We start from the raw sequence: 18,706 nt of genomic DNA on the forward strand, positions 1-18,706 counted from the left end.
TCACACTATAAGGCTCTATGTTAAACTGATCACACTATAAGGCTCTATGTTACACTGATCACACTATAAGGCTCTATGTTAAACTGATCACACTATAAGGCTCTATGTTAAACTGATCACACTATAAGGCTCTATGTTACACTGATCACACTATAAGGCTCTATGTTACACTGATCACACTATAAGGCTCTATGTTACACTGATCACACTATAAGGCTCTATGTTAAACTGATCACACTATAAGGCTCTATGTTAAACTGATCACACTATAAGGCTCTATGTTAAACGGATCACACTATAGGGCTCTATGTTAAATTGATCACACTATAAGGCTCTATGTTAAACTAATCACACTATAAGGCTCTATGTTAAACTGATCACTCTATAAGGCTCTATGTTAAACTGATCACACTATAGGGCTCTATGTTACACTGATCATACTATATGTGTTTGTGGGTGTAGATGTGGTTGTCCTTGTTGGACAGGGCCATTGGACGTCTTTCAGCGATGTTCCTATCGTCCGATTCATTGCTAAATATACAAGCATTGTTTCCAGTCTCGTAAAGACTACAACTTGTGTTGGGTGATGCTTCGTGGTCTGGCTCCTGTCCCTCCTCCAATTTCTTTAGAGATACTATACCAACAATTCTATTTTTACTTCTAATTGAGAATCTTCCGTTTTGCTGTGAAGGGAAATAATCAATGGTATCTCATCACGTCTCAGCTGGCGTCGAAACGGATTCCCTAACAGTCCTGTCTGATAATCCCTCTGCTAATCTTTGGTCACCGCATCATTCTTGATAGCCGCAAGCCACTCGGAGAATCAGGGTGAATATCTGGTAGGGTGAACAGTGAAGGTAACACATTTTTGCGTTTGTTGTAATGAGCACAGCAAGGCACAGAACGCCACATGGGCATGATAACAAAGAATAGTGAAAAACAAAAGTTTACAAAGAAATCTTCTGAGATTACTCTGTGTTGTTCATGCGAGGTAAACAATGGCATTATTCAAGTTTGTGGGCACGCCCCCTCTACCTAGCAGGCGGTGTCAGCATTCGCTATGAATGCTGGACTTTGTAGTTCGCTATGAGCAGACAATACACATTAAGTCAAAACTTCCCGATACTAACAGTGAAATGAAAATGCCCGAGTTCTAGCATGTGGTTTGGATAATTGTGATGTTTATGATGAAAACATCATGTTGTTAATATAGTCATGGCTATATGCCGTGGCAAGGCCAGGGTGACGTTCCCCTTTCATGAACAACTGGAACAAGGCTTGAAGGGACTGGAGTCTGAACCCCACTAGAGTGAATGGTGAATATTTCATCACCGTGGTAACCACAGCCTACTCAACAACGGGGATCTACACTGGCTCCAAGCTGAATATCCTTAGTGAAAATGACCAGAGGGCCTTAATGTTGGAAGCGTCCGATTTTGAGTGATTCTGTATAATTATCTCATACTTATCTAACTTTTGAAAAGGATAATTCACCCTTCTGTGTCACTAACCTACTTCCTACATGATGAATGAAGTCAGTACCGTATGTTCTTGGCAACAAGCTCAGTGACAATTCTCAGAGAGTAAGCTCAGAGTACTCATAAAGCATTTCAGAGAGGGCTGATCTAGGATCAGATCCCCCCTGCCCATTCATTATAAACTGAAAGCCTAAACTGATCCTAGATCAGCACTCCTACGCTGAGACGTTTTTGGAATATGGGCCCAGCTCTTGAACTTGAAAAGAACAAGGTCATTATGAAGTCTGTGCCGGTAACACATCTCTGTTGGACTCTCCTCCTAACCTCCTCTCCTCCTCCTCCTCTCCTCTCCTCTCCTCTCCTCCTCCTCTCCTATCCTCCTTCTCTCCTCTCCTCCTCCTCTTCTCTCCTCCTCCTCTCCTCTCCTCCTCCTCTCCTATCCTCCTTCTCTCCTCTCCTCTCCTCTTCTCTCCTCCTCCTCTCCTATCTCCTCTTCTCTCCTCCTCCTCTCCTCCTCCTCCTCCTCTCCTATCCTCCTTCTCTCCTCTCCTCTCCTCCTCTCCTCTCCTCTCCTCCTCTTCTCTCCTCCTCCTCTCCTCTCCTCTCCTCCTCTCCTATCCTCCTTCTCTCCTCTCCTCTCCTCCTCCTTTCCTCCTCCTCTCCTCCTCCCCTCCTTCTCTGCTCTCCTCCTCCTCTCCTCCTTCTCTGCTCTCCTCCTCCTCCTCTCCATTGTGAATTCTGTCTCTGTTCTGTCTCTACAGCAGGTAGAGCTCTGTCGGCTCAACAGTCAGGAGAAGTTGGGTCTGACGCTGTGCTATCGGACTGACGATGAAGAGGATACAGCTATCTACGTCAGCCACGTAAGAACCACCACCACCATCAGCATCCTTAGGAGCCATGGAACCAATTCAGACTTAGGAAATGTACGCCTTTCCTATGCACTTCTCAGTAGCAGATAATCAGACTTCATGCAGGTGTTAACGGGCTTTGCAGGCGTGGCTTCCTAGCGGAATACATTTCATTTAACTGCTGAAAAAAATCCCACTTGCTGGCCGTCATATTTTCCTGTGGAGTTTTCGTTTAATAGGGGCTTCAGTACATGTATGTAAAGCCATTTCTTTAAAGTTGGTGTACCTTATATTGTAATTTTCTCGACAGGCTCACTAGAATAGATGGAGAGAATGGTTCAGAATATTAGGAATCAATGAAAGAAAACCATATATTGTAAATACATGCATATTCGTGTCCTGTTCACCACCAATTGGTTGATTTTAAAATACTCTAATCTTGTATATTATTTAGGGTTAGGAAAGTATTTATGAATAATTTCATAAAAGTTTGGCGAGCCTTTACGCACAACATATATTGGTGAATCAAAAATACAGTGGTTTGATTCATTCTTAAACTTTCCATATTCAATTGTTCAATTCATGACATATTGAAAGGTGAGAAAAGTGTACAATAGGGGTGAAATCTACTGTAATAATCCTCACTGATCATAGAACCGTGACGACAGCGGTCCAGTCATGGTGAACCGTGCACCAGGGTCCAGGTTTAACCCGCTACGTGTGCTCTGAGTTCCAGAATTGATTCAAATAGGCTACGTCCTAAATTACTGCACAACTTGTAATACGTTAGCCTAAAATGCTCTACTATTGCTAGCAATCCTCTAGCAAAATGTAAGGAAACAAACACTAAAGGGACAGTTGTAAATGAATGTGAGTTTACCTGAAGGTGACTACCGATAGTCATTCATATTTAACATGATACAAGTTGTAAAAAATACAGTGAACAGTCCAGGCATATAATTAAAACATTCTAGAAATCCTAAATCAACTCGGTAGCTATGTTTCAGTTTGCTGCCATATGACTGGTTTCACATTTGTCTCCAGTGATCATAAGGTGAAATAGAACTAAAACAATGTATATTTAAAATCCCCTTATCCAAATGGCTTATTCATTCACTGCATATCCATCGCCAAACCCACTGGCTCCAGGTCATCTATAAGTCTTTGCTAGGTAAAGTCCCACCTTATCTCAGCTCACTGGTCACCATAGCAACACCCACCCGTAGCACGCGCTCCAGCAGGTATATCTCACTGGTCATCCCCAAAGCCAACACCTCCTTTGGCCACCTTTTCTTCCAGTTCTCTACTGCCAATGACTGGAACGAATTGCAAAAATCTCTGAAGCTGGAGTCCCTCTCTAACTTTAGGCATCAGCTGTCAGAGCAGCTTACCGATCACTGCACCTGTACACAGCCAATCTGTAAATAGCCCACCCAACTACCTCATCCCCATATTATTACTTACCCTCTTGCTGTTTTGCACCCCAGTATCTCTACTTGCACATCATCATCTGCACATCTATATCTCCAGTATTAATGCTAAATTGTAATTATTTTTGCCTCTAGGGCCTGTTTATTGCCTACCTCCCTACTCTTCTACATTTGCACACACTGTACATAGATTTTTCTATTTTTATTTTATTTTGTGTTATTGACTGTATGTTTGTTTATGTGTGACTCTGTGTTGTTGTTTTTGTCGCAGTGCTTTGCTTTACCTTGGCCAGGTCACAGTTGTAAATGAGAACTTGTTCTCAACTGGCCTACCAGGTTAAATAAAGGTTGGATAAAATAAATGAACATTTTTAAAAATTACCTAGCTCTTATCAATCAAATTCCCATCAATCAAATGTATTTATAAAGCCCTTTTTACATCAGCTGATGTCACAAAGTGCTACACAGAAGCCCCAGCCTAAGACCCCAAACGGCAATTGGTCTTATCAATAGGTCTTTTCAATAGGTCTTATCAATAGGTCTTATCAATAGGTCTTATCAATAGGTCTTATCAATAGATATTATCAATAGGTCTTATCAATAGATATTATCAATAGGTCTTATCAATAGGTCTTTTCAATAAGTGTTATCAAAAGGTCTTATCAATTAGTACATGACAGTATGTGGGGAATGGTGTTATTTCTATCTGAACAAAGAAAGTAGATGCTTTTACACTTGGAACTGACAAGTTGCTCGCCCACATTCATTGTGTCGTGGTGCATAAGGGTGGTGGAATTGTGAGGGAATTATGTCAAGGTCAGAATCCGGTGTATCTGTAGACACACCTCCACCACACCTTCATTTCTTTCATCTTGCACACGAACAAATAGCAAATGAATAGCGTGCTATTCTCATGCTTAAATTCAAGGTCAGAATATGCATGGAGAGAAAAGTGCATAAAAAAAGGGAATTATGTTCCATGAATGCCGCTTAACTCTGGTCGGAATTCCCCGTTATGAGACTCGATCTTCCCCAGAGAAGTGTCCTGTTTGGTGGGACACAGATCTATCCATGCTCCCCTCCTGAGTCTGGTTCTCTGGTACACGGTCATATGACAAACTGCACTCCCAAGGAAGGGCTTGGTTAACAGGAAGGGCTTGGTTAACAGGAAGGGCTTGGTTAACAGGAAGGGCTTGGTTAACTGGAAGGGCTTGGTTAACAGGAAGGGCTTGGTTAACAGGAAGGGCTTGGTTAACTGGAAGGGCTTGGTTAACTGGAAGGGCTTGGTTAACAGGAAGAGCTTGGTTAACAGGAAGGGCTTGGTTAACTGGAAGGGCTTGGTTAACAGGAAGGGCTTGGTTAACAGGAAGGGCTTGGTTAACAGGAAGGGCTTAGTTAACAGGAAGAGCTTGGTTAACAGGAAGGGCTTGGTTAACTGGAAGGGCTTGGTTAACAGGAAGGGCTTGGTTAACAGGAAGGGCTTGGTTAACTGGAAGGGCTTGGTTAACAGGAAGGGCTTGGTTAACAGGAAGGGCTTGGTTAACAGGAAGGGCTTGGTTAACAGGAAGGGCTTGGTTAACAGGAAGAGCTTGGTTAACAGGAAGGGCTTGGTTAACAGGAAGGGCTTGGTTAACAGGAAGGGCTTGGTTAACAGGAAGGGCTTGGTTAACAGGAAGGGCTTGGTTAACAGGAAGGGCTTGGTTAACTGGAAGGGCTTGGTTAACAGGAAGGGCTTGGTTAACTGGAAGGGCTTGGTTAACAGGAAGGGCTTGGTTAACAGGAAGGGCTTGGTTAACAGGAAGGGCTTGGTTAACAGGAAGGGCTTGGTTAACTGGAAGGGCTTGGTTAACTGGAAGGGCTTGGTTAACAGGAAGGGCTTGGTTAACAGGAAGGGCTTGGTTAACAGGAAGGGAAGAGGCGTGTTAGAATAAATCAAACAAGGAATCCCACCACATATCAATTACCTTTTACAGTCAGAAGCAATTAAAAGATAACTGTGAATTCCCATTTGATATCATATAATGTTGTGGAATATTGACTGACTTCAACTGAATTAGAAGGTGTTAAGGAATGAGGAGGTGTTTGAATGTTTGCCAATAATATCTCTTTCGCTCCAAATGAACCATGCATGGAGAGAGAGGAGAGGAAAGCAAGTGAAGTTTGAAATACTCCCCTCGTTCTGTTCAATATTCTAATTGAGGATTTTAATTAGTCCACAGTGAGTGACACCCTTCCTCCTCGTCTCCTGCAGAGTGTAAAATGACACATTTTCCCACCACCGCCTCTGCATACCAAAGACTGAAACAAAGAGCACAGAGACCAGCTGGGTGGAGATAATGTCTCTCAGACTAAAGTCTGTGTGTGTGTGTCTGGGGGGGGTGTTCGTGTGTGTGTGTGTGTGGGGGGGGGGTGTTGCCTTGCTCTTACACCAGCCTCCTCTTCAATAAGCTGAAGCGTTACCTCAGGTAAAGTTGGAACAGCACCTGCAGTTGCCTCATACCCCTCTAACATCATGTAATAAACCTAAACAGTATATCTGTATATCTTTTTCATTCCAGAACATGCTAATGAGCCTCATTCAAATGCATTTCTGTGTATAATGTTGGTGTCACTTTCCTTGTGGAAGCATAGGTATGTTTGCCCGGTTGGTTTTGAACACCTACGTAAAGCTCTTGATCTTGACTCTGAGAACTACAAAGTGTTTGAAGTAATTGCAGAGAAATGGAAGTGGTATTGAAATCATACCAAGTAGATTAGATTCCCTCAAAAACGTATCCACAGGGATTGCCTGTGAAAAATATGAAATATTATTATTGAAATTAGAAATGTCTACACATTTTCAGCTTAATCATTCCTGACTTATTAATACGCTTCCAATGTTAATTTTCTCTTGCTGAGCTCCTTATTTTGACGTTCAGTTCTTTGATGAAAGAAATGCTTGTTTCTTTAAACTGAAATTCAAAGGTAGGAAGAACAGAATCTGAACACATATCGTCAAGGGAACAATTTGAGATTCGATACAAGCAATTCCCCAAAAACTGAAAACAAAATAATGAGAAAATCCATAAATGTTGAAATGAGTTTTCTCATGAAGATTCATTCCCTTTTCTTAAACCAGGCGGGAAGATGGTTGTTGACACCAACATCAGTGTTATCTTGGTGGACAGCTACCACACTAATAAACTACAATCCATACTGTCATATTTCAAACTATATCTTGCGACCCAAATGGCACCCTATACTCTTTATAGTACACTACTAGAGCCCAATGGACCCTGCTCAAAAGTAGTGCACTATTTAGGGAATAGGGTGCCATTTGGGACACACGTCCTATTACCATGTGATGATGAGCTCAATGGAAGTTTTGAGGAATGGCTGGATGCTCGGCGTTGTATTGTTGAAGCAATATCTTCAGATGGGGATCTTGACAATAAGAGAAAGCAATGAAGGTGTTTGATAATGATCTACCAGACAGTGACATGGCAACAGTAGTGACTTGGGTATCCAGCTGCCTGTTCTAGCAGACAGTGACATGGCAACAGTAGTGACTTGGGTATCCAGTTGCCTGTTCTAGCAGACACTGACATGGCAACAGTAGTGACCTGGGTATCCAGCTGCCTGTTCTAGCAGACAGTGACATGACAACAGTAGTGACTTGGGTATCCAGCTGCCTGTTCTAGCAGACAGTGACATGGCAACAGTAGTGACTTGGGTATCCAGCTGCCTGTTCTAGCAGATAGTGGCATGGCAACAGTAGTGACTTGGATATCCAGCTGCCTGTTCTAGCAGACAGTGTGACATGGCAACAGTGACATGGCAACTGTAGTGACTTGGGTATCCAGCTGCCTGTTCTAGCAGACAGTGACATGACAACAGTAGTGACTTGGGTATCCAGCTGCCTGTTCTAGCAGACAGTGACATGGCAACAGTAGTGACTTGGGTATCCAGCTGCCTGTTCTAGCAGACAGTGACATGGCAACAGTAGTGACTTGGGTATCCAGCTGCCTGTTCTAGCAGACAGTGACATGGCAACAGTAGTGACTTGGGTATCCAGCTGCCTGTTCTAGCAGACAGTGACATGGCAACAGTAGTGACTTGGGTATCCAGCTGCCTGTTCTAGCAGATAGTGGCATGGCAACAGTAGTGACTTGGGTATCCAGCTGCCTGTTCTAGCAGACAGTGACATGGCAACAGTAGTGACTTGGGTATCCAGCTGCCTGTTCTAGCAGACAGTGACATGGCAACAGTAGTGACTTGGGTATCCAGCTGCCTGTTCTAGCAGATAGTGGCATGGCAACAGTAGTGACTTGGGTATCCAGCTGCCTGTTCTAGCAGACAGTGACATGGCAACAGTAGTGACTTGGGTATCCAGCTGCCTGTTCTAGCAGACACTGACATGGCAACAGTAGTGACTTGGGTATCCAGCTGCCTGTTCTAGCAGACAGTGACATGGCAACAGTAGTGACTTGGGTATCCAGCTGCCTGTTCTAGCAGATAGTGGCATGGCAACAGTAGTGACTTGGGTATCCAGCTGCCTGTTCTAGCAGACAGTGACATGGCAACAGTAGTGACTTGGGTATCCAGCTGCCTGTTCTCGCAGACAGTGACATGGCAACAGTAGTGACTTGGGTATCCAGCTGCCTGTTCTAGCAGATAGTGGCATGGCAACAGTAGTGACTTGGGTATCCAGCTGCCTGTTCTAGCAGACAGTGACATGGCAACAGTAGTGACTTGGGTATCCAGCTGCCTGTTCTAGCAGACAGTGACATGGCAACAGTAGTGACTTGGGTATCCAGCTGCCTGTTCTAGCAGACAGTGACATGGCAACAGTAGTGACTTGGGTATCCAGCTGCCTGTTCTAGCAGACAGTGACATGGCAACAGTAGTGACTTGGGTATCCAGCTGCCTGTTCTAGCAGACACTGACATGGCAACAGTAGTGACCTGGGTATCCAGCTGCCTCTTCTAGCAGACAGTGACATGGCAACAGTAGTGACCTGGGTATCCAGCTGCCTGGTCTAGCAGACAGTGACATGGCAACAGTAGTGACTTGGGTATCCAGCTGCCTGTTCTAGCAGACAGTGACATGGCAACAGTAGTGACTTGGGTATCCAGCTGCCTGTTCTAGCAGACACTGACATGGCAACAGTAGTGACTTGGGTATCCAGCTGCCTGTTCTAGCAGACACTGACATGGCAACAGTAGTGACCTGGGTATCCAGCTGCCTCTTCTAGCAGACAGTGACATGGCAACAGTAGTGACTTGGGTATCCAGCTGCCTGTTCTAGCAGACAGTGACATGGCAACAGTAGTGACTTGGGTATCCAGCTGCCTGTTCTAGCAGACAGTGACATGGCAACAGTAGTGACTTGGGTATCCAGCTGCCTGTTCTAGCAGACAGTGACATGGCAACAGTAGTGACTTGGGTATCCAGCTGCCTGTTCTAGCAGACAGTGACATGGCAACAGTAGTGACTTGGGTATCCAGCTGCCTGTTCTAGCAGACAGTGACATGGCAACAGTAGTGACTTGGGTATCCAGCTGCCTGTTCTAGCAGACAGTGACATGGCAATAGTAGTGACCTGGGTATCCAGCTGCCTGTTCTAGCAGACAGTGACATGGCAACAGTAGTGACCTGGGTATCCAGCTGCCTGTTCTAGCAGACAGTGACATGGCAACAGTAGTGACCTGGGTATCCAGCTGCCTGTTCTAGCAGACAGTGACATGGCAACAGTAGTAACGTGTGTGTGTATGGCGTCTGGATTGATTTGTTGTTTTGTTTGTTCAGGTTGGACCCAACAGCATCGCTGCCAGGGACGGGCGCATTAGGGAAGGAGATCGAATATTACAGGTACGTATTTTCATCTCAAGAACAATTACATGAGCGCAACCACACACAGACACACGCAAGCACACACACCCTCACACACACGCAAGCACACACACTCACACACACATACACACACGCAAGCACACACACTCAAAGGGACCCTCCCTGTAAGCTCTCTTCTAGGAGCAGAGCTGTTGTTGTCTTCGGGCTACAGATCATATGCATATTTAATGGCTACACTTAAGCTGGAAAATGAAAGTCCTTAGTGTTGTTTTCACACAGCAGCACCACATCCTCCCTGGCGGGTCTCTCTCTCTCTCTCTGAGAACTGTAGAGCCACCTGGCGGGTCACTCTCTCTCTGAGAACTGTAGAGCCACCTGGTGAGTCTCTCTCTCTCTCTCTCTGAGGACTGTAGAGCCACCTGGTGGGTCTCTCTCTCTCTCTCTCTCTCTCTCTGAGAACTGTAGAGCCACCTGGCGGGTCTCTCTCTCTCTCTGAGAACTGTAGAGCCACCTGGTGGGTCTCTCTCTCTCTCTGAGAACTGTAGAGCCACCTGGTGGGTCTCTCTCTCTCTCTGAGAACTGTAGAGCCACCTGGTGGGTCTCTCTCTCTCTCTCTGAGAACTGTAGAGCCACCTGGCGGGTCTTTCTCTCTCTCTGAGAACTGTAGAGCCACCTGACGGGTCTCTCTCTCTCTCTTTGAGAACTGTAGAGCTACCTGGTGGGTCTCTCTCTCTCTGAGAACTGTAGAACTAACTGGTGGGTCTCTCTCTCTCTCTGAGAACTGTAGAGCCACCTGGCGGGTCTCTCTCTCTCTCTGAGAACTGTAGAGCCACCTGACAGGTCTCTCTCTCTCTCTGAGAACTGTAGAGCCACCTGGTGGGTCTCTCTCTCTCTCTGAGAACTGTAGAGCCACCTGGTGGGTCTTTCTCTCTCTCTCTGAGAACTGTAGAGCCACCTGGTGGGTCTCTCTCTCTCTCTCTGAGAACTGTAGAGCCACCTGACGGGTCTCTCTCTCTCTCTGAGAACTGTAGAGCCACCTGGTGGGTCTCTCTCTCTGAGAACTGTAGAGCCACCTGGTGGGTCTCTCTCTCTCTCTGAGAACTGTAGAGCCACCTGGTGGGTCTCTCTCTCTCTCTCTGAGAACTGTAGAGCCACCTGGCGGGTCACTCTCTCTCTGAGAACTGTAGAGCCACCTGGTGGGTCTCTCTCTCTCTCTCTTTGAGAACTGTAGAGCTACCTGGTGGGTCTCTCTCTCTCTGAGAACTGTAGAGCTAACTGGTGGGTCTCTCTCTCTCTCTGAGAACTGTAGAGCCACCTGGCGGGTCTCTCTCTCTCTCTGAGAACTGTAGAGCCACCTGACGGGTCTCTCTCTCTCTCTCTTTGAGAACTGTAGAGCCACCTGACGGGTCTCTCTCTCTCTCTGAGAACTGTAGAGCCACCTGACGGGTCTCTCTCTCTCTCTGAGAACTGTAGAGCCACCTGGTGGGTCTCTCTCTCTCTCTGAGAACTGTAGAGCCACCTGGTGGGTCTCTCTCTCTCTCTGAGAACTGTAGAGACACCTGGTGGGTCTCTCTCTCTCTCTGAGAACTGTAGAGCTAACTGGTGGGTCTCTCTCTCTCTCTGAGAACTGTAGAGCCACCTGACGGGTCTCTCTCTCTCTGAGAACTGTAGAGCTACCTGGTGGGTCTCTCTCTCTCTCTGAGAACTGTAGAGCCACCTGGTGGGTCTCTCTCTCTCTCTGAGAACTGTAGAGCCACCTGACGGGTCTCTCTCTCTCTCTCTCTGAGAACTGTAGAGCCACCTGGTGGGTCTCTCTCTCTCTCTGAGAACTGTAGAGCTACCTGGTGGGTCTCTCTCTCTGAGATCTGTAGAGCCGCCTGGCGGGTAAGACACAGTGATACCTGTAGCTAGTCTCCCACATCAGAGGGAGAGAAAGGAGTGTGGAAGTGGGTTTGAATGTGAGTGTGAGTGTGTGTGTCTGTGTTTCTAGTTTTACTATCCTTGTGGGGACCAGAAGTCCTCACAAAGATAGTAAATCAAAGAACATGTGGACAAGTAGGGACATTTCGTTGAACCCCACAAGGAAACCGTCTATTTTAGGTTTTAGGGGTTAGGTTTAGGGTTAGGGTTACAATTAAGATTCGGGTTAGACTTTGAGTCAGTGTTAGGGTTACGTTTAGGGTAAGGTTAAGGGTTTAGGGAAAATAGAATTTTGAATAGGAATCAATTGTTTGGTCCCCACTTGGATAGTAAATTAAACGTGTGTGTGTGTGTGTGTGCGGTGTGTGTTAGTTAGCTGTGTTAGGTGTGAACAGAGATTAGAAGTAGTAGTCAGTGATTTCTACACTCCCCAGTAGTAGCAGTAATGATGTTAGGTGACTGGTGGACCCAAACACTGCACAGTCTCTTCTGATTGGAGGGCTAAGCCCCGGTTGTATTCTGATTGGAGGGCTGAGCCCTGGTGTTCTCTGGGTCCCATTATCTCTCTGTGACAAGCCCATTACTCTGCAGGGGAAAGATGAACGCCACCTGTCACAGTACAGTTAATTGTATGTCTGGATGGTGCACTGCTCCGCTGAGACCAGCCTTTCATGAACACCATGCAGCTCTCTCTCTCTCTCTCTCTCTCCCATGGCCGTGGCTGGCCCCCACTGCCCTCCATCTTTAATCAATGCAGAGAAGAGACAGGACACAGAGCAGACCAGACATCCTCTGCCTGCCTGTGAAAGTGTGAATTCATAATTGACTGGAGGTGCTTTTCTCAGAGAGTCGGAGAGGTGGAGGGAGAGATTAAAAGGGGGATGGTTTCCTCAAACACTCCATCTTCTGTGATGGAGAAGTTAAGTGAATGACTGTGATGTGCACTGTATAGAGGCGGAAGGGAGTCATTTAAAGGGGGATGGTTTCGTCAGTCAGTCAGGAGTTTAATCGCTGTTGGTACAATATGTGAGTGAGTGTGTACTAGATACAGTACTTTCTAATCTCTTTGTGTACTAGATACAGTACTTTCTCATCTCTTTCTGTACTAGATACAGTACTTTCTCATCTCTTTGTGTACTAGATACAGTACTTTCTTATCTCTGTGTATTAGATACAGTAATTTCTAATATCTTTGTGTACTAGATAGAGTACTTTCTAATCTCTTTGTGTACTAGATGCAGTACTTTCTAACATCTTTGTGTACTAGATGCAGTACTTTCTTATCTCTCTGTGTACTAGATACAGTAATTTCTGATCTCTTTATGTACTAGATACAGTAATGTCTAATCTCTTTGTGTACTAGATACAGTACTTTCTCATCTCTTTGTGTACTAGATACAGTACTTTCTTATCTCTCTGTGTATTAGATACAGTAATTTCTAATATCTTTGTGTACTAGATGCAGTACTTTCTAACATCTTTGTGTACTAGATACAGTACTTTCTTATCTCTGTGTATTAGATACAGTAATTTCTAATATCTTTGTGTACTAGATAGAGTACTTTCTAATCTCTTTGTGTACTAGATGCAGTACTTTCTAACATCTTTGTGTACTAGATGCAGTACTTTCTTATCTCTCTGCGTACTAGATACAGTAATTTCTGATCTCTTTACGTACTAGATACAGTAATGTCTAATATCTTTGTGTACTAGATACAGTACTTTCTCATCTTTTTATGTATGTGTTTTACATAATTTCTTCATTAACTCTTCTTCCGTGATGGAGTTTAGTTGTCAGTGAGTGTAACAGACAGTAATAGGATCTCTTTCTTAATCAGTATGTGTGGACTATATATTTTCTCATCTCTTTACGTGCGTGTTACCAGATCAATGGCTGTGACGTACAGGACAGGCAGGAAGCTTTCACTCTCCTGTCCAATGAGGAGTCCAGGAGTATCGTTCTCCTGGTGACCAGACCAGAGGAGGCGTGGCTGGATGAGGAGCACAATGAACTCCTAGAGGAGTTGAAGATGGAGATCCTTGAGGAGAGGAGGAACGAGGAGGTGCAGAAGACAGGAGGAGGAGAGGAGCAGGTGAGAACAGCCTGGGGAATATAATATGAGATGGACATAGTTGTCCATTATACACTTAAGTTCAAAACATTAGGAACACTTTCCTAATATTGCGTTGCACCCCTCCCAAATAGATCATATTTCAATGTTGAGAGTATAGATGTCCAGATATTGATATTCAAACAGTACAGATGTCCAGATATTGCTATTCTAGATAATACACATGCCCAGGTATTGATATTCTAACAGTACAGATGTCCAGATATTGCTATTCTAGATAATACACATGTCCAGATATTGATATTCTAACAGTACAGATGTCCAGATATTGCAATTCTAGACAGTACACATGTCCAGGTATTGCTATTCTAGATAATACACATGTCCAGGTATTGATATTCTAACAGTACAGATGTCCAGATATTGCCATTCTAGACAGTACACATGTCCAGGTATTGCTATTCTAAATGCTTAAGAGCTGGTACTATGATGTGGGCTGATGCATGTTGATAGGTGCTAGTGTTATAGAACATCTTCCATCTTCTCTACCACAACTCTTTGTTCCTTTTCCAGGCCAAGCAGCTGGAGGAGGATGACGTCATGACAGACACGGCCACGTGTTCCTCCAATACTCAGGACAAAGACAGCGGCTTGGGGACGGGGCGCAACGAGGAGAGCTCCGAACAGGAAGTCCTCCTGGCCCGTGTCCACCGGAGGCCTGCCCAGGGCCTGAGAGACCGATGGAGGGCCAAGCATGGCCAGGGGCTGGGCAGGAGGGTGGTGGTACCCTCGGACACCCAGGGACCCAGGGGTCTGATCCAAGCCCAGGAGGGTGAGGGTGGAGTGGGGTTAGGACTGGAGTGTGACAGCCGCTTCAAGCAGCTCCTGGAGCTCAAGTGCCAGATCCGTAACAGCGGGGAGTGTGGTGTGTACTATAGCAGGAGAAGCACCATCGAGTGTAGCCTGACGGAGCAGAGCAGGGTGGGGGTCAGTGGTGGTGGAGGGATGGAACAGGAGCTGAGGATGTTGAACGATGAGCTGAGGAGTATCGAGCTGGAGTGTCAGAGCATCATGCAGGCCCACCAGCTCCGCAAGAACCAAAGGGATCCCCCCTGCACCCCTATGTGCTCCCCAGGACGAAGTCCCAAACATGGGCGTGAGCAGCATGCCAAGCTGGCCGATATCAACGAGCATCCAGGGGAGAGGCAGTGGGACAGCGACAAGCTAAGGGGGGACAAGGACAGCTCCAGTGCCTATAACACGGCTGAGAGCGCCAGGTCCACTCCTCTAGGCATGGAGAGATCCCCGGACCACTCTCTACAGAGACGCATCAGCCTCACCAACCAGAAGAACCTCCGGAGCACCATGGCAGCCTCCGGCCAGTCCATCTCCATCCCCATCCCAGACAGGTATGTAGACAATCAATCAAATGTGTTTTATTAAGCCCTTTTTAGCCTTGAGTTTAGAAAGGTGGGCCAGCAGCCCGAGGGTTGTCGGTTCCAATCCTGGGTCTGACGATTCTATTTTAGAAAATGGATAATAATGTATTATTCTAATCTTCTTTTCAGAGAGCTCCTGAGTGAGACCTCGACCAGGACCACCACACACAGCCGACAGGATCCCAACCCCAGCCCTGGAACCACGGTCATCTCCAGCAGCCCCGACCAGTCCAACCCTTCCCCCTCTGAGTCAGACCCGGCCCTGCCTGCAGACGACGAGCGCTGCGACCGCACCAGGAGCCACCGGGGGCCACGCAGGGTCCCTCCCTACCCGTCCCCTTACCACACAGCCCCCCAGCAGGGCGCCTCTCCAGCCCACGCCAGACACCTTCAGAGCTACATGCAGCAGCTCCTCCAGCAGACCTCCAGTCTGGAGACCTACTCCCAGTCCCAGCTCAGTCTCCTCAGCGTCTGCCGGGACCGCTCCACCCGCCCGGGGGAACCACGCCTTGAATGGAAGGTCAAAGTTCGAGCCGACGGGACGAAGTATGTAGCTCGGCGACCGGCGAGGGACCGGATTCTACGAGAACGGGCGCTGAGGATCAGGGAGGAGCGTAGTGGAGGGATGACCACGGACGACGACACTATGTCCGAGATGAAGATGGGGCGGTACTGGAGTAAAGAGGAGAGAAAGCAGCAGCTGGCCAGGGCCAGGGAGCAGAGGAGGAGGAGGGAGTACATGCAGAGGAGCCGGCTGGAGTGTCTCAGAGAGGGCCCTGGGAGCGGGGCCGAGGGCCGTAAAGAGGTCAACATCCTGGAACTCAGCCACAAGAAGATGATGAAGAAACGCAACAAGAAGATCCTGGATAACTGGATGACCATCCAGGAACTAATGAGTCACGGGGCCAGAGCACCTGAGGACCAGGGGACTAAACAAGTACACAATGCCTTCCTGTCTGTTACTACAGTATAGGACCACAGCTCCGGGTAGAAGCTACCCTGTACACACAGATCTAGGATAATTTAAAACTACCCGGGTCGGGCATTAACCATTTGGACGATAATGAAAAACTGACTTCAGAGCAGTGTCTAGGGACAACCTTGTCCCATCTCTCTCTCTCTCTCATCGCGTCCATGCGGTATGACCTTACTTGCCTCGTTCAATGTGGCATTTTTATAATGGGGAAAATCCTATATTTTTCACACTTTGTAAACTCAATAACATTTTGTAAAATGATTTTTTTTACACTGGTTGTCGATGTACTGTGAAATGTTTTCTGCAGTTGCTCATTTATGATGTCATAAAACATGTTTCTATCATAATCAGAATTCTCTGTAAACCACATCATAATCAAAGTCAAAGACAACGTTGTACGTTATCATGTTTGCATTGTTTATCCAGCATGGCAGTGATTAACTGTAGTGGTCAGAAATGTACCATACACCTGAGAACAGACACTTGACTCTTGTGCAGAATCCTCCTTGTCTTTTACTGAGGATCGACCATATAACTGCACAACCCTCTAAGACCAATTCAATATGCCAAGCTGGCCTTGCGAGTCAAGACACCACTAAATCTCTGAAGGAGCTTTCATCATTTCTGAAAATGTCAAATCAGAGTTCTCTTGGAAAATTCCTGAGAATGTCAATAATTCAGTGGTGTCTCAGAGGTTTTCAGTTTCCCAGTTTAAAACAGTCTTGAAGGGAAGTTTCACTAGTCAACAGTTTCTTAGTTTAAAACAGTCTTGAAGGAAGGGTTCACTAGTCAACAGTTTCTCAGTTTAAAACAGTCTTGAAGGGAAGTTTCACTAGTCAACAGTTTCTCAGTTTAAAACAGTCTTGAAGGAAGGGTTCACTAGTCAACAGTTTCTCAGTTTAAAACAGTCTTGAAGAGAAGTTTCACTAGTCAACAGTTTCTCAGTTTAAAACAGTCTTGAAGGAAGGGTTCACTAGTCAACAGTTTCTCAGTTCAAAACAGTCTTGAAGGGAAGTTTCACTAGTCAACAGTTTCTCAGTTTAAAACAGTCTTGAAGGGAAGTTTCACTAGTCAACAGTTTCTCAGTTTAAAACAGTCTTGAAGGGAGGTTTCACTAGTCAACAGTTTCTCAGTTTAAAACAGTCTTGAAGGAAGGGTTCACTAGTCAACAGTTTCTCAGTTTAAAACAGTCTTGAAGGAAGGGTTCACTAGTCAACAGTTTCTCAGTTCAAAACAGTCTTGAAGGAAGGGTTCACTAGTCAACAGTTTCTCAGTTTAAAACAGTCTTGAAGGGAAGTTTCACTAGTCAACAGTTTCTCAGTTTAAAACAGTCTTGAAGGGAGGTTTCACTCGTCAACAGTTTTCCCCCAACATCTCATTGCAAAAGTGATCTCAATGTTTCTCATCAATGGTAAATCAGTATCACTAATGAAAAAAGTGAATTGTTTAAGGATGAAATAATTCAATCAAGTGATTTGATTGTTCCATGAATACATTAAATGTCATTTATAAATACAAAACATATTTATTATTTTGTATTGCTTATTTTCAATTATTGTACATTTATTAGTCTATTCTGCATATTTTCGGACCTGTCTGAAGATCTCTTTGTATTGTCAAAACTAACACAAGTTATTGTCTCGTATTATATTCCACCTAACAGTCCGCTCTGGCAATTGGTGGGGCTTCAAACGGGTGCTTTTCATTGTCCACTGCTCTTCTATCTTTGCTCAGTGTTTGTTGTCTTCTTTCAAGTAATCGGTAGTTGGTAACTTCATAGGCAGGTCAATGTGTGCTAATTGTGATATTTGCAAAGGAAATGTGAATAAATTATTGTTTATCTTTATGAAACAAATGATTGTATTGTGGTTGGTTGGTTGTATTTCCTGGTTACACGTCATAATATTCCAATCAGCATCGTCCCATATCTCATTCAGCATCTACTTCATCCATAACGTTGCTATGAGAGGTCAATCAGCATCGTCCCATATCTCATTCAGCATCTACTTCATCCATAACGTTGCTATGAGAGGTCAATCAGCATCGTCCCACATCTCATTCAGCATCGACTTCATCCATAACGTTGCTATGAGAGGTCATTCAGCATCGACTTCATCCATAACGTTGCTATGAGAGGTCATTCAGCATCTACTTCATCCATAACGTTGCTATGAGAGGTCATTCAGCATCTACTTCATCCATAATGTTGCTATGAGAGGTCAGTCAGCTATTTTGGGGCAAACTCCATCAGCTCTAGTTATCAAGCCCTGATGCTCAGACCACACCAGCTGCAAATGCCTCTGGCTATCAAAAGCACTGGCATGTATCCCGTTCTCGTCACGTTTGAAACATGGAGGTTGACATGCGTGTCAGAGTAATATCATGACCCTATCATCTCTGCTCAGTGTCCCCGTTGCACCAGGAAGCTGTCTCATTATGCAGTTGAAACGCAGCAGCTGCGTCTCACATCACCTGGAGGATAAACACACCTACATCATGTGGGAGAATAGAAGGCATTCAGAATCAGTTCTGGTGGTGTGTGTTTGGTTTTCAGTAACACATGAGGAAAATATTATGGCTTTCGTGATCAGGAGGCCAGGAAGTAACCTCATTGTGTATGCTTCTTGTATTCACATAGATTCAAGTCAATTATTTGATAGAAGTGAGTTATTCTGTATATGATACATACTGCACATGGATATAAATACACATT

The 18,706-nt window shown here is 45.4% G+C and overlaps 1 protein-coding gene across 1 annotated transcript in view; it reads left to right on the plus strand.

The window, feature by feature from the left end:
- Nucleotides 1-18,064, plus strand: part of LOC135529146 (PDZ domain-containing RING finger protein 4-like) — an 83,133-nt gene extending 65,069 nt beyond the window's left edge. The window contains exons 4-8 of the mRNA XM_064958022.1: nt 2,240-2,338; nt 9,542-9,604; nt 13,393-13,599; nt 14,152-14,987; nt 15,147-18,064. Coding sequence (XP_064814094.1) covers nt 2,240-2,338; nt 9,542-9,604; nt 13,393-13,599; nt 14,152-14,987; nt 15,147-15,990 — 2,049 coding nt within the window. The 3' untranslated portion in view covers nt 15,991-18,064. The remainder of the gene's footprint in view (nt 1-2,239; nt 2,339-9,541; nt 9,605-13,392; nt 13,600-14,151; nt 14,988-15,146) is intronic.
- The last annotated feature ends 642 nt before the right edge of the window (nt 18,065-18,706 follow it).

The sequence above is a fragment of the Oncorhynchus masou genome, unplaced genomic scaffold, assembly GCF_036934945.1.
Source record: "Oncorhynchus masou masou isolate Uvic2021 unplaced genomic scaffold, UVic_Omas_1.1 unplaced_scaffold_1105, whole genome shotgun sequence".
NCBI classification, from domain to species: domain Eukaryota; kingdom Metazoa; phylum Chordata; class Actinopteri; order Salmoniformes; family Salmonidae; genus Oncorhynchus; species Oncorhynchus masou.